Source organism: Pogoniulus pusillus, chromosome 1 (genome assembly GCF_015220805.1).
Source record: "Pogoniulus pusillus isolate bPogPus1 chromosome 1, bPogPus1.pri, whole genome shotgun sequence".
Taxonomy (NCBI): Eukaryota; Metazoa; Chordata; class Aves; order Piciformes; family Lybiidae; genus Pogoniulus; species Pogoniulus pusillus.
This window is the reverse complement of record NC_087264.1, coordinates 30,178,481-30,193,701: the sequence shown is the minus strand read 5'-3', so window position 1 is coordinate 30,193,701 and position 15,221 is coordinate 30,178,481. Positions and strand designations below refer to the sequence as shown.

At 46.5% G+C, this 15,221-nt stretch overlaps 1 protein-coding gene across 12 annotated transcripts in view; it reads left to right on the top strand.

Moving 5' to 3' along the window:
* Positions 1-15,221, top strand: part of RGS6 (regulator of G protein signaling 6) — a 298,915-nt gene that overhangs the window by 244,358 nt on the left and 39,336 nt on the right. For 11 of the 12 annotated variants that reach the window (XR_010303040.1, XR_010303041.1, XM_064147162.1 and 8 more), the window contains one exon: positions 9,429-9,615. Coding sequence is in view for 10 of the 12 variants with exons in the window: in XM_064147162.1 (XP_064003232.1) it covers positions 9,429-9,615 (187 nt within the window). In the remaining 2 variants the exon portion in view is untranslated. Of the gene's footprint in view, positions 1-535; positions 1,540-9,428; positions 9,616-15,221 lie in introns of those variants that run through there. The other variant, XM_064147217.1, reaches the window with a different exon arrangement.

The following is a 15,221-nucleotide window of genomic DNA, read 5'->3' as shown; positions in this document are numbered from 1 at the left end:
CTCTACTCTGCCTTGGTGAGACTGCACTTGGAGTATTGTGTCCAGTTTTGGGCTCCCTAGTTCAAGAGAGACAGGGACCTGCTGCAGAGAATCTTGTGGAGAGCCATGAGAATGACTGGGGGACTTGAGCATCTCCCCTATGGGGAGAGACTGAGAAACCTGGGGCTGTTTAGTCTGGAGAAGACTGAGAGATCTGATCAATGTGTACAGATATCTGAGGGGTGAGTGTCAAGTGGCTGGGGCCAATCTCTTTTTGCTGATCAGCAGCAATAAGACAAGGAACAACTGCTACAAACTGGAACATAGAAGGTTTCACCTTAACATGAGGAGAAACTTCTTTACAGTGAGGGTGACAGAGCACTGGAACAGGCTGCTGAGAGAGGTTGTGCAGTCACCTTCTCAGGAGACTTTCAAAACCTGCCTGGATGCATTCTTGTCCAGACTCCCCTGGGTGATCCTGCCTTGGCAGAGAGGTTGTACTCAATGATCTCTGGAGCAGGAACAGGTAGCAGTAAAAAGTTGACATTTTTTACAGTGAATCAACACTGAGTGAAGACAAAACCTTTCCTAGAAGATCTGACTCCTCTGGCTTTGGCCATAGTAAGTCTCTGACCTTAGCACCTTGCTCCAAGATGCAGTCCCATTGTAGAATTGAAAAGACATTGGAAGTGACAACAGTATGCTTTATTCTGGGCTAGCAACCTTTCAAAGACTTTGTCTGTCTCCTTCAGGCCTTCCAGCTGCTAAACTTAGTGCCTTACAATTTGTCACTCCTGCGTACCCCAGAACTAACATATCAAGCCATTTTTCCTTATTGATAGCAGAAATCTCACACTGACAGAAAAGAGAGGTCTAGCTAGATATTCCCTGCAGACGCTAAGCTAAACCTGCAGCCCTGCCTACATAGCAAGGATCCTGCTTGTCCTAGCATTAATCAGCATATAGCCACAACTTTTATCATCCTTGTCTTGAATCTTGTCTCTGATTCCAGTCCTAACCCTGAAGTTCATTTTAGGAAAAGCAGCTCTCCAGCCTTAGAGAGGGTGAGGCCCATGGAAAAGCAAGTGTTTTGTTGTGTGCTACTGATACAACCAAATTTCAGCAGGTCCTATAACAGCAGAAGCAAATACACTATACTGAAACTGGAAGTTTCAAGGATTGTGCTTGAAATAGGACAGGGACAAGCACTTGTATTAGTGTTCAGGATTGCAGACATTTAAGTGCTAGCTTCATTGCTTGATCCTGCGGAATTCAAAGGAAATGGTAAAGGGCTCATGCCAGCTGGTGAAGCACCCTGATGGTTAGAGGTAGATAGTCAGTGGCTGAGGTTATGGTTCAGACTCTTGCCTGCAAGTAACAAACAGCAAAATTTACTGCTGTATTCATCCATCATATTTATCATCTTTTCCTGTCTGACCAGAAATAAAGCCAGCATGCCAGGAGCAAAACAGTGAAAAATCAATGCACTTTTATGTATGATATATTTAAAAACCTGAAAGCTAACTTGTAAGATAAATAAAGGACTGTCACTAAATCACATTAATGAGCTTGAAATTTTATTGCTGAACAGGTAGTGAGTTTGTATTTGCTTACTGCACTCAGTAGAACGATGCTTGCTTGGCAGTTGGATTGTAGTGGTGAAGTGCAAAATTAATATACACTCTTGAGATACTTCTCAAATGGGTTTTCTGAAATATACCAGGAGTTGCACTAGTGAAATCCAACAGGTTTTGTGGCTGGTGAGTGTCCCCCATGTTCTTCCCACTCAAACAAATGGAGAAAGTTCTACTAGGAGGTACACAGGTATCCTCATTGGTCGGTCAGAGCTGGTCCTCTTGTGTGTTCTTTGTGGGTTTGAGATGGCTTGTGGCAAAAGGAGGCTGCAAACCAGTGGGCTGAGATCTCCCATCCTTTTTGGATGACACTGGTGTGGTTATTAGATAATATAGGAATATTGCTGTCATTTTTGTGGTATCATTATCATGGTATTGACTTACATGGTATTGTTATTATCTGGTATTTGGTCAGTATTGGCAAGCCTGCTTAAAGCTCTAAGTAACAACAGGATGTAAAGGCAGAAATGTTTAAGAAGAAACGAGGAGCCAGTGGATGGTTGGCTGTGATGGAGAGAGCAGAATACAGCTCTCCAGAGTTCAGGTGGGGCAGGGAGTCATTAGGAATGTGTAGCAGAACGAAGAACAACTACTGAATGCTTTAGACATGCAAGCAAAAGTTAAATTATATATGTACCCAAAAGCATGTTTGGGACCTGTCTCACTGAAGTTGGCAGCCTAGAAGTACATGCTTTCTTCAGTATCATCCAGGCTCCCTTAAGAGTGAGAGGCTGAGGAGGAGTTGGTGAAGGAAGGTGAAGGATCTCTTTCAGGTTTGACTGGAAACAGAATTAAAAGCATGTAACATAGGCTGTAAAGCACTCATCTCTCTCTACCATCTATAAACTTGGAGAGACTGATTCAAATGACAGTGTTGGCTTGGTAGACATTTACAATTAAGTGAGATCCCAAATTCTGGGAAGCTGTAAGCAGTTTTCCAGGGCAGAGCATCTAACGCCTTGCTAGGAACAAACACATAAAAAGTTTATGGGTATCTTTTAAGGACTCTTTTGCCAGGAACTATGTGGAGATAGTGGAACTGTTGCACCGGGTATAGATTCTTTCTTGGGAATGTCAGTACAGTCTTCCTGAACACTGAGAGGAGTCCTGTAGGCCACTGTGTTGTCCTCAAAGCAGATCTCAGAAAGTAAATGCTGGAAAACAGAAATTTCTGGTAGTGCTAGAAAAGATATTTCATGAAGTGTGGTGCTGAGAAAGCCTGGAAATGAATGTAACTCAGTAATAGCAAAGGGACCAAATTCTGCTCTTATACCCAGTAGTGTAAGTCCCAAATCATGAGGTTGATTGTGTTGAGGTATTTCCATGTCTTCCTAGCTGAAAAGAATTGGTCCCAGTGGGGGTCTCGAGTGAGGCAATGCCAGAGATAGCAGCAGAGTAGACTCAGTGACCTCTCAGGTCTCCTTCCAGCTGTATTTCTGTGTTCTAATAAACTTGCAGGATCATGTCCACCCTTCTCCTGGGCTTGGCTGAGACCTGTAACTTATTTATTTACTAGCTGTCCATTATTTATGTGAGAGCAGGAAAGCCAGTCAGTTGGGTATATTTCTCTGTTTTCATTTTAACTCTTTCCCTCCCCCTTTCCTCTCTCGTCTTTTATTTCTTCTCTCTATTGCTATCTTTCATTTACAATTTGTTTTGACTCTGTTGATTTTTGAAGTACCTAAAATACAGCAGACAAAATGCCAAGCTTCAATTAAAAACAAAAAAAAAGGCAACAGAGAGTTGTTATACATTTTTTATGACCTGAAAAATCTCCTGAGACATCTCAAGATTACTGAGATGTTCATCTAACTGCTGGATTGATTTATTTCCCTCCCCCTCCCCCCAACTTCAAAGACTGTCAGCTGAAAAGGGAAACAACTAAGTGGAAATGTGGGACATGGGGAGTTTTACCCAAAGGGATAAGAGACTGCACACCTGTTTATAGACCTAAATGGAGAACACATGATGCTTTGTAGGAATGAAGCTGGCAGTGCAGGAGTGCAGGTGTTCTGTGTTATTGTGAGCATATGGGGGAAATCGAGTGAATCAGAAAAGAATTTTACCTGCAGAAAGTGTTTGTATCTTCTATGACCCCCATGGCTGAAATACATTGCCAGGTGTTTTGTGTGCTTTTGGGTGGGGTTTGGTTTGGGTTTTTGGGTATTGAGAGGGGGAGAGATGTTTGTCTTTTGGTGGGGATTTTTTGTGTTTGTTTTGTTGGGGTTTTTTTTGCTTTCCTCAGGAAAGGAGAAGCTTGGTCACTGAGGACAGAGTGTATGTGAAATAAAACTCATCCAAACGCCCTGTTTTCCAGATAAGTATTTTCACCGGAATTTGTACCAGATATTCCTTCCGACTTGGTATTCCATGATTCCGGGACTGAATTTTCTCATTCAAAGCCCCCAGAAGGGCCAGCGCAGTACCGAGCATGTAGCGGTCGTTCCTTGCTGTCGCGCCGTGTGAGGGGCAGCCCCGGGGTACCTATGTGTGTGTGTGAGTTGGCGGCTGCCGGAGCCGGGGCTGATCTCCGCCGGCCAGCAGGGGGCGCCACAGCTCCGCGCCTGAGCTAGTGACGGGCTCGCCGTGCTGCTAAGGGGGCGGGAGCGGGCGGCCAGGCTGGGGTTAGGGCGCACAGGTGGAGCAGGGGACGTTGCCCTGCCCAGGAAAACCGGCACCTTGCCTACTCGCTGGCCACCGATCTGGTGTTGCCGAACTCCATGTAGAGGGGCGTTTCCTGCTCCACGAAACTAGCATGCAGCAGTAAAGGCGACTTGGAGCTGGGAGGTGGGCAGCGCATCTTGGGAGAGGAGGGACGAAGGGCGGTGAGGTGCAGGCGCGGCTCGGCTCCCTCGCAGCCAGCTGTGGTCTTTTTGGAAGTGCTGCGTTAGTGAAGGACCGTGCCCTGCAGCCTCGCCGCAGGCAGCTGTCCCTAGCGCGTCCCACGGAGGACAGGTTGCAGCTGCTCTCAGCCACGCCAAGCTCACTGTTCTGAGGACCTGGCTGTTAAGCAACACAAAGATGTAAACACTTCCCTTCTCTGAACTGCGTGTTCCTTTCCCAACCGTGATGTTAAAATGGTATTTCTTCTCTTGGTGAGAGGAGGTGAGAACAAGCCTGTGAGTGGTGAGAGATGTGAGGCTGGGTGCACCGGATACTTACCTGGAGCTGCAGAAGCAAGGAAAGGGCTGTGCTTACTTGTGAGCTGCCATTCCCTGATTCCAGTCTCAAGCCAGCAGCGTCGTGTCCCCTGGAGGCGGGGAGAGCACTGTCCTTATGTTGGCAGTTGTTTCTCAGTCTCTGGAGTCATCCATACCTTCCCTCTTGATCAGGTTTCTAATTTGCGTGTGTCACAAGGTCCCTCTGAAGCAAGCCCCTGGCCTCCCCCAGCAGCCTTTCCACCGAGAGACACTTGCAAGCAGCAGCTGCAGTGACCCAGGACCTCTGCACTGCCCTGCGGGGAGGCAGAGCGGCCATGCAGGGGCCCAGGAGCTCTGAGTGCCTTGAGGAGGCTAAGCAGGATAAAGCACCATTCCGGGATATCTCCTGCGAGTGACAGCAGCTTAATTACAAGCTGGATGAGGCTGGAATGGTTTGTGCCTCTGACAACAGTTTAGAGCACCATATTATCAGCCTTCTCCAGATCTTACGTGCTGTTTTATAAAGGGCAAAGAATCTCTGATCAATGCTGCTGTTGCCTCTGTGTAGACAGTCCCCCTGCCAGTCCTGCTTTGCTCATAGGGCACCTGTGGAGAGGACACATGAGGACATCTCCCTCATTCTCTGCCGTGTGCAGGAGGTGTTCACTGGAGGTATCCCCTCCCAGAGAAAGGGAGAAGGCAAGGAATGGGGCTGAAATTGTGAGACTGATTCAGGGAATGCATTTGCACTTTGTAATTGAGCACAAGTTCCAGTGCAGCCATTGTGTCTGCTCCCTTCCTAGCAGAAATACCTGCTTCTCTCCAGTAAGTATTTTACAAACCTCATAGGAAGCCCTGCTTATGCAGTGGCTTCAGGATGATTCCTTGTGGCAGAGAATTTGCCTTGGAGTGGAGGCTTCAGGGCTGGGTACCCCTCTTTGATGTTCCTCAATTTTCAGTTGCCAGCTATAGTGCATAGCTTTGAAATGTTTTACCAAGACAAAACTCCCCTTTGCCTTGAAGAGGACATCCAGCCTTGGGCATGAATTCACAATGGCTTGCAGTGAAAAGAACTTGTTCTTGTTAGTGTCGGGTTGGTCTGGTTGGTTGGTTTTCAGATTGAGCCAAATGGTTATTAAAATGGATGGTGCTCCTGTTCTGGCAAGCTGTCACTGCACAGCGCGCCCGGCTCTCTCATGAGCATGCTTTCCCAGCCCGCCTCCCCGGCTCCAGGGGCAGAAGATAAGCCAGCAGAAAATGCTTTTCTCTAGCCAAGTGCTTGTCTAAAGTGTCCCAGCTACTCTGGAATGATTAGCATCTTTTCTCTTTGTGCTTTTTCTGCATTCACATGTTCCCATCCCATCTGAAATCGAATGATAATATTTTTTAAGCCACATATGGCATCAGATTGTTGCACTGTGAGTGCCACCCTTTGTGTGTGTGTGTGATAAATGGGAGTGGTTCAAATACCAAGGCAGGACATCAGGCACACTCAATATCTTGAAGGTGGAAAAGGGCCAACCCTGCACACCACTCCACCAACCCCAGATACTCTATTTTGGTTTATAAAACCAAATGTAACTGTGTAACCACCACTGGTGTGGGACTGCGCAGGCACTGGTGTAGTATGTGAGCTGCCCCAGTCCATGACATTGACAGCCTGCTAGAGAGCAGGGAAGACCATATGAAGGAATATGATCAAGTGGCTTGCGTAAGTCAAGGCTATGACATCAGTCCCTGTGCATACAGCAGTCCTGCAAATGCTGGAGAAGTGCTGCAAAGGGCAGGCAGTCACTCTGTGGGTTACTGATAGGGTTGGGCAAGGTGTCCTGCCTAGATGGGGATTCAGCACAGTGACACAGCCTCCTGATATCTCTTGCAGGCTCCACAGCACATTATTTGGATGGGAGAAAGGGACAGTAGGAACAGGTGAGAGCACAAGCTGGGACTGGCTTAGCAGCAGTGGAGCAAGAGATAGAATGTGTACCTGCAAACATGGCTTGCTCATGCTAGTGTCATGTGTGTAAGGAGCATCCTCACCCTGCATGCCTGCCTCACAAAGTAGGAGTTGGACAGATGAGGATTTAGGCTGATCTTGCACACAGTGCAGGTGTCCTTCCCCTAGCTTTGCTGCTTTCCTCTATTGTAAGTAGGGGACCAAGCTAAACTGATTAGCAGCCTCATTTGATTATGATAACCCCAGTATTTCTGGCACAGTTAGATACCAGCTGCAGCTGGTAAGGAAGTAAAGGTCAAAATCAGCAGAGGGTTGATGTCTTCTCTGCCTACCCTCACTGCTAATGGGATTTTGTTTTGAGAGAGAATCATAGAATCAGTCAGGGTTGGAAGGGACCACAAGGATCATCTAGCTCCAAACTCCTGCCATAGGCAGGGATACCTTACCCTAGATCAGCCTGGCCAAAGCCCCATCCAGCCTGATCTTAAACAGGGGTGGGGTCTCAACCACCTCCCTGGGCAACCCATTCCAGCCTCTCACCACTCTCATGCTCAACGACTTCCCCCTCAAGTCCAGCCTGAACCTACCCATCTCCAGCTTTGCTCCATTCCCCCTAGTCCTGTCACTCCCTGATATCCTGAAAAGTCCCTCCCCAGCTTTTTTGTAGGCTCTCTTCAGATACTGAAAGGCCACAAGAAGGTCACCTGGGAGCCTCCTCTTCTCCAGACTGAACAGCCCCAACTCTTTCAGTCTGTCCTCATAGCAGAGGTGCTCCAGCCCTCTGATCATCCCAGTGGCCTTCTTGTAATGGGGGCTCCAGCACTGGATGCAGTACTCCAGGTGGGGTTTCATCAGAGCAGAATAGAGGGGGAGAATCCCCTCCCTCGCTCTGCAGGCCACACTTCTCCTGATGCAGCCCAGGATCTGGTTGGCCCTCCAGGCTGCAAGTGCACACTGCTGGCTCATATTTGGCTTCTTGTCCACCAGCACCCCCAAGTCCCTCTCCTCAGGGCTGCTCTCCAACCAGTCACTGCCTAGCCTGTAGTTGTGCTTGGGGTTGCCCTGACCCAGATGCATGACACTGTACTTGGTCTTGTTGAACCTCCTGAGCTTGGCTTGTGCCCACCTCTGCAGCCTGTCCAGGTCCCTCTGGATGGAGACTGTATCTTCTTTACCTTAGTACAGCAGACTGTACATAGGATCATAGAATGTCAGGGGCTGGAAAGGATCTTGAAAGATCATCTGGTCCAACCCCCATGCCAGAGCAGGATCACCTATGCCAGAGCACACAGGAATGTGCCCAGACAGGTTTTGAATATCTCCAGATAGGAAGACTCCACAACTTCCCTGGGCAGCCTCTTCCAGTCTTCTGTCACCCTCACAATGAAAAAAAATCCTCCTCATGTTTAAATGAAACTTCCTATGCCTCAGCTTCCACCCATTGCCCCTTGCCCTGTCATTGGGCATCATCCAATAGAGCTTGGCTCCAGCCTCCTGGCACTCACCTTTCACATATTTATAAACATCGGTGAGGTCACTTCTCAGTCTCCTTTTCTCCAAGCAGCAGAGCAACCACTCCCTAATGCTCTCCTTGTAAAAAAGATGTTCCATTCCCTTAATCCCTGAACAAGCAGTGGCCCAGACAGACTCTTTCCATACTGCACAGTCCGTAGAACAGAGATGGATGTGCAATAGCAGTTCAGGGTAGGACACTTAAGGCAATTTTGTCTCTCCTAGTCATCCCTGGGCCATGATCTCATTTGCCATGGGATGGGAAAGAGCTGGTTATTGCAGGTGACTGCAGAGATCCCATTTGTACCTGTCTGCCCTGTAGCCTTTGGCACTTCTACCTGCAGAGCATTATTGTACCCATTCAGCTGAGTTGCAGGATCTGGGTACCCAGGGCAGAGGCATGTCTTTTTGCTAGATGTTAAAGTTGTCCAAAACAAAAGTCTACTAGGAGATATGCATTCATCACCCAAAAGAACGTATTTCTGATGAGACCAAGTAAAACCAGCACCACCAACAAAATGCCCATTGTTTTCCTAGGGTGAAGAAAACATGTCACTGTTGCAAAAGGATTCTGTGACCTTTGGTTTCACAGGTCAAGATGTGGATTCTCCCCTTAGCCATCAAAGAGCTTATGTCCTCGACATTTATGAACTTACTTCAGATGTTAAGGGTGGTCCAGTCAAAAAAACATCCCTGTAGATTTAGAGTTTAGCCATAACAAGATTCATCTTTTTCCATGGCATCCATCTGAATGCTGATCAGTTTGCACATCAGAAAAAAAAACAGATTTCTCTTAAGTGCCATTGCTACAACTTCACCCTGGAAATGCTATGAATGTTAAACTTATTCTGCACTTTGCGTCCCCTCTGGACAACTGATCCTGCAGGCAGCAGTGACCCACAGATTGTAGCAGGGCTGTGGGCTGCGGAACCCACTCCCTTTCTCCAGCTACATGGCTCTGGAGGCTTGCTGTTTGCATGGAAACATCACAGTTGCACAGTTGCTGTTCTGATCTTAGCTACAGTGTAAAGGTCTGCTGTAAAGTATACCACGCTTCCCTCTGAAATCGTGCTAAATGGGGAGCCTTCTTTGAGTTCAGCTAGATGCAGTTAGGCTTTCTGTCTGTGTTCTGGGATTGTCCACAAAGTCCTAACTAAGCATTTATCTTTTTCTCTTTTTTCCCCTGTTAATTTTTGCCCAGTACAGGTTTTGGTTGGCTGTCCAAGATCTCAAGAAACAACCTCTACAGGATGTAACCACTAGAGTGGAAGAAATCTGGCAAGAGTTTCTAGCTCCTGGGGCCCAAAGTGCTATCAACCTGGATTCCCACAGCTATGAGAAAACAAGCCAAAATGTCAAAGACCCAGGGAGATACACATATGAAGATGCACAGGTTTGGTTTTGATTTTATAGAACGACTGCTAATAAAACTATCAGTTTTGCTATGATATTCCACTACCACATCGTCACTGCTCACTTGTAAGAAGAAGGAGGTGCACAGCTAGAAGTGACTTTGAGGATATCTGTCCAAGCTGAGTAGATGGTATTTTCTTTTAATTATCAGTTATAACAATCTAATGCTCCTCTGGGAACAAATGTTCCAAAATTTACAAGTCTGCAAGGTGCAGTGAGCTAGAGTCATGTCTCAGAGAATGCAAAGATCAAAGATGAGGAGAGGCTGAGGGATCTGGGGTTGCTTAACCTGGAGAAGAGGAGGCTCAGGGGTGACCTCATTGCTGTCTGCAACTGCCTGAAGGGAGGTTGTAGCAGGTGGGGGTTGGTCTCTTCTCCCAGGCAACCAGCAATAGAACAAGGGGACACAGTCTCAAGTTGTGGCAGGGGAGGACTAGTCTGGATGTTAGGAGGAAGTTCTTCACAGAGAGAGTGATTGGCATTGGAATGGGCTGCCCAGGGAGGTGGTGGAGTTGCCATCCCTGGAGGTGTTCAAGAAGAGCCTGGCTGAGGCACTTAGTGCCATGGTCTGGTTGACTGGACAGGGCTGGGTGATAGGTTGGACTGGATGATCTTGGAGGTCTCTACTAACCTGATTGATTCTATGATTCTCTAAGAGTGTTGTAAAGTTCAGTTTGTCTCTCTGTACTCCCTGTCACCAAAGTCTGGCATATTTACAGAATGGCTGATATTAAATCAAAGTCCTGGTTCATACACTTTTTAAAATCATTTATTTATTTATAGCTAGTCATCTCTCTACCCACCCACCAAACTCCAAATGCAGCAGCTCCTTCCAACACAGCTAGAAACTTGTCCACAGGACAATACCTTAGAGTAGTGATAGGACAGTAGGCAATGCGTCGAGCTCAATCCTTGCCTCCTAAGGGCCCCAGTTTTATCAGGGAAATTTTGCAGATAAAGTGTACAGACAAAATGCCTTTAGGAAAACAGATAATTTGAGAAAAACTGTTACAACCAAGGATAAAGCTGCATTACCTTCTGAGAAAGTTAAAATGTCACTTTATAAAAGCTAAAAAGAAAAAAGAGTAATAAAAAAAGAAAGAAAGAAGGGATCTCTTAGCAAATATTATTGGGGATACAATTAAAAGATACTCTCCTTGTAATATTTTTTTTCCTCAAAAGCATGTAGTAAAACCAACAGCAAATGAAAAGAGTCATTTTTCTTATGTTGTCTTTATATTGGTGTTCAAAGGCAGTTCTTCAAAATACTCCACTAACAAAATATTTCCATCTCAGGGGAGATGTTATGGACCACTTACACAAGGATAGGTGATGAATTTTTCAAACCAGCATTATTTTCCTGCATGTGGTCCTGCTCTTTGGGGCCAGCATAGAAGGCTGGACACAAAGTTTCAAGTTAATCCCCTGTGAGTATCAGGCAACTTAAACGTTCTTTGCATGGCTGAGGAACATAGGAGTTTGAAGACATTCTGGCTAAGAATACTTTTTGCTTTGCAGTTCTAGTGAACAAAAACTTCTGCAGAATTTGCATCACCTGAAGAAAATAATGATGGCAAAATGCAGGCTAAAGCAGATAGGTGAATAATGGGGGAATTGGTTAAATTGATAAGTGGAAGTACTGAGGAAGAGATAGATATTTAGATGATGAGTATTGAATCAGAAGACATGGAGGATTGTCTTCTACTGATTAGTCTGTAATGTAATTCAAAAGAGAGTTGGTGAAATCAAGCTAGAGATCTTGACTGGAGTTTTAAGTCTGTGGGTTAATATTATTTCAGAGGATTGTTATGCTGATAGATGTCCTTAACTCATCTGGCTTGGTGCACTGAAACAGAAGTGAGTCAGAGGTCTGGCTATGATTCTCTTGAAGATGAAGTCTGTGCTAGGGGAGAATAGAGCAGTGTGGAATGTGGTCCCCGTTGCCTTCTTGTGGAGTGGACTTCTGGTAGTTCTCCAGAAGCCAGGCAAGTTGTTCCTGAGTGCCTGACCGAATACCTAAGACTGACAAAAGCAGAGGAAAACAGGGCACTGGAGACGCTGAAGAGTATAGTGCTGGAACAGTGTTTGCTGTTCCTGGCTCATCCTGGAGAAGGAACGTTTTTGTTTGCACGTGGCATCACAGGAGCCAATATAGGTCCCCTCAGTGTACTGTGAATCTCTCAGGTACCATCCCTCAGGTCAATCTTGCTATCTTGAGGGTTCTGTTGTCCGTGAATCAGTGGCAGGTCATAGCCCAGCTGCCTTATCTCAGCGCTCTGGCACCAGGAGCCCATGAGAGCTCCCACACATCCCACGTTCCTAGAAATACAACCAGTCAAGACACCCTGTTGTGGGAGGGAAAACAGGAGTGTTGTCCCGTTCTGTGTATCTTTAGCACAAAGAGGAAAGCAACTGCAATATCCTTGTGAATAAGAACAGCACATTCTTTGACTGCCTGTAGCTCTGAGACTCAGAGAGGAAAGAAAAAACTTTGCTAAACTGAGAAAATGAATTGCTGCTCCTGCAGTGGAAAAGTAGAAGGTGATACGGCACTCTAGCCCTTGCAGCTGACCTGGGAGACCTGAAAATGCCAATTCTGTATAAAAAGCACTGGTGATGAATACATTGCTGTACTTGGGAAGGGGAAGGTGTAGCAGCACACAGTGTTCTTCAGGCTACTGAATGCACTATAGCCATAAGTTGAAAACAAAGCGTTGTCTGTTATCAGATGTTTAACAGTCTACATGAGTGTGCTTCTTAACACAGCCCTGGCTCCCAGCCCCAAAGAGCTCTCCCAGATGCTGCATGACCATCTGTTAAGACAACTGTCCTAGAAGGAATCATGGAGAAAAGGAGGCTCCTGACAAGCATGCCTCTCCCTTAAGACCTCTTTGTCCCAAGGCTGCTCACACTCAGAAGGCAAATGGTTCCTCTATTTAAGAAAAATGACACTGGAAATCTCAGCTCCAAACATTGCCAAAGAGCTCCTAATCCAAACCTGAAAGTACTGAGCATTTGTTATTTCAGACAGACCTCTCTCTAAGATGGATTCCTGTGTTACAGAAACAAGTGCTTTGCCATATCATCATTTCAGCTTAAGATACTTACCCTTTTGTGTGTCCCTGGCTGCTGGTGCATTCTGCAGACCTGCACTGATCTGCTTGCACAGAGCTGCCCTTCTTTTCCTGTGTCTTCTGTGTGTGCTGTCGTCCACCCTGTGCCCCACTCAAGCTACACCAGCTTGTCTTGACTCCCAGCAGAGAGAACTGTGCTAGCTCAGCCTGTGCTTACCTCCCCAGTTTGCTCTTGCCCCTTATTCTGGAGAAGCACAGTCTCTGCTTATAGCTCTGTCCTGATCGTCATCTCTAGCAGCTATCTCGATCTGCACACCTTTGTTGTTTTGGTGCTGGGCCCCTCCAGAGGCAGGCCTACCAATTTAGCTGATTATTTTCTGTTCTTAAACAACTGTCCACTGAGTAAAATATTATGATTATCAAACCATTTTCACTGGGGAGCAAAGCAGCTTTTAATACAAGGGGCACCGTCAGGAAAGGTCAGTTCAATTAAACAGTGAACTACTTAGCAGGATGTGAGCTCCCACAGGAGTTGTCAGCATCATTGAACAACCAATATGGGGCCCCACAATATGAAGCAGGCACAGGCGGCTCTGCAAAGTAAATAGGTTCAGGTCCATCTGAATGGCCTCTTTTGGCTAATGAAGCTGCTGACAGCCAAAGTAATTTATCTTCAACATGGGAACCCAGAGCTGTGAGTTTATGGCATATCTGTACAACACGTTATTAGTTTTTAAGCATTTCCCCTTCCACCACCATCTTCAGGCATCTCTTTGCCTGCCCTGTCTTCAGAAAGTCTTTAATCTCTTCTTCGGTCCCTTGGCACTGGGGACTGGTATCACAAGAACGTGTTGTGTCTTCTGGTAATAATGTTTGCTTGTAGGGGCATTGACTGGTACACTTCAGAGACAGGTGTGCTGGATTAAGGTAAGCCACGTGGCTGTCTTTGGAATTACTTTCCCCTTTGCTTTGTTTATTTTTCTTCCTTAATAAATAACACAGAGTTTAATAAATAACATAGATTGGGCATTCCTTTACCTGAGCTAACCAGCTCTTGTTTCTGTGAAGGTGATTCAGGGAAGTTCAGTTCTAATCCAGGCTCAGTTAGGGATTTTAGCTGTACTGTGTAGATCCTTAGCTAATTCCAGAGGGGATTTAGACCGTAATACCGAAGTCCAGACTGCTCAAACCAGAAACGTACCTGGCCCAGATCTGAGCCACAGAATGATCTGGGTTGGAGGAGACCTTTAATGGTCACATAGTCCAATTCCCCTGCAGTGAGCAGGGCCATCATTAGCTAGATCAGGTTGCACAGAGCCCCATCCAACCTGACATTGAATGTTTCCAGGAATAGGGCATCTACCACCACTCTGGGCAGTACATGCAAGTGTTTCGCCAATCTCGCTGTAGTGTGTGCCCAGGTGGCCAAGAGAGCCAGTGGCATCCTGGCCTGCATCAGGAATGGTGTGGTCAGCAGGAGCAGGGAGGTCATTCTGCCCCTGTACTCTGCACTGGTTAGACCACACCTTGAGTACTGTGTTCAGTTCTGGGCCCCCCAGTTTAGGAGGGACATTGAGATGCTTGAGCATGTCCAGAGAAGGGCAACGGGGCTGGTGAGAGGCCTTGAGCACAGCCCTACGAGGAGAGGCTGAGGGAGCTGGGATTGTTTAGCCTGGAGAAGAGGAGGCTCAGGGGTGACCTCATTGCTCTCTACAGCTACCTGAATGGTGGTTGTAGCCAGGAGGAGGTTGCTCTCTTCTTTCAGGTGGCCATCACCAGAACAAGAGGACACAGCCTCAGGCTGCACCAGGGGAAATTTAGTCTTGAGGTGAGGAGAAAGTTCTTCACTGAGAGAGTCATTGGACACTGGAATGGGCTGCCTGGGGAGGTGGTGGAGTCGCCGTCCCTGGAGCTGTTCAAGGCAGGATTGGACGTGGCACTTGGTGCCATGGTCTAGCCTTGAGCTCTGTGGTAAAGGGTTGGACTTGATGATCTGTGAGGTCTCTTCCAACCTTGGTGATACTGTGATACTGTGAAAAAATCTTCCTTAAATCTGTTTTGAGATTTAGGATTTGGGCCCAACACATGCTCTCAGCTGCCCCAGCTCACTGCTGGTTCAGTTTGTTCTGGACTGTGATAGAGATGCAAGCTTTTGCAGGATTCACCAGTGGTCAGACTTCAGTTTACATTCTGTCCCACCCAACAGAGTTTGACAGGATCCCATTTCATTCAAAACCAGACTTCAAGTGTAAGCAAGGATCTCTTGGAAGCAGAATGTCATTTTCTGTCAAGAAAGTAAAGTAAGAGGTGACCTCTCTTCCACTGACTTTTTCTTTTCTAGCATGCAGAGGATGGGAAAGCAAACACATAGAGGAATTGTATGCATGGTGCTTATTCAGAGAGCATACAGGATTCATTTTATAGGTCTTGTGCAAAATCACATCATGGAGGAAAAACATGAAAATAATCATTGTATGTCTGTATCATCTTTCATGTAAGAACTTGAAGAAAC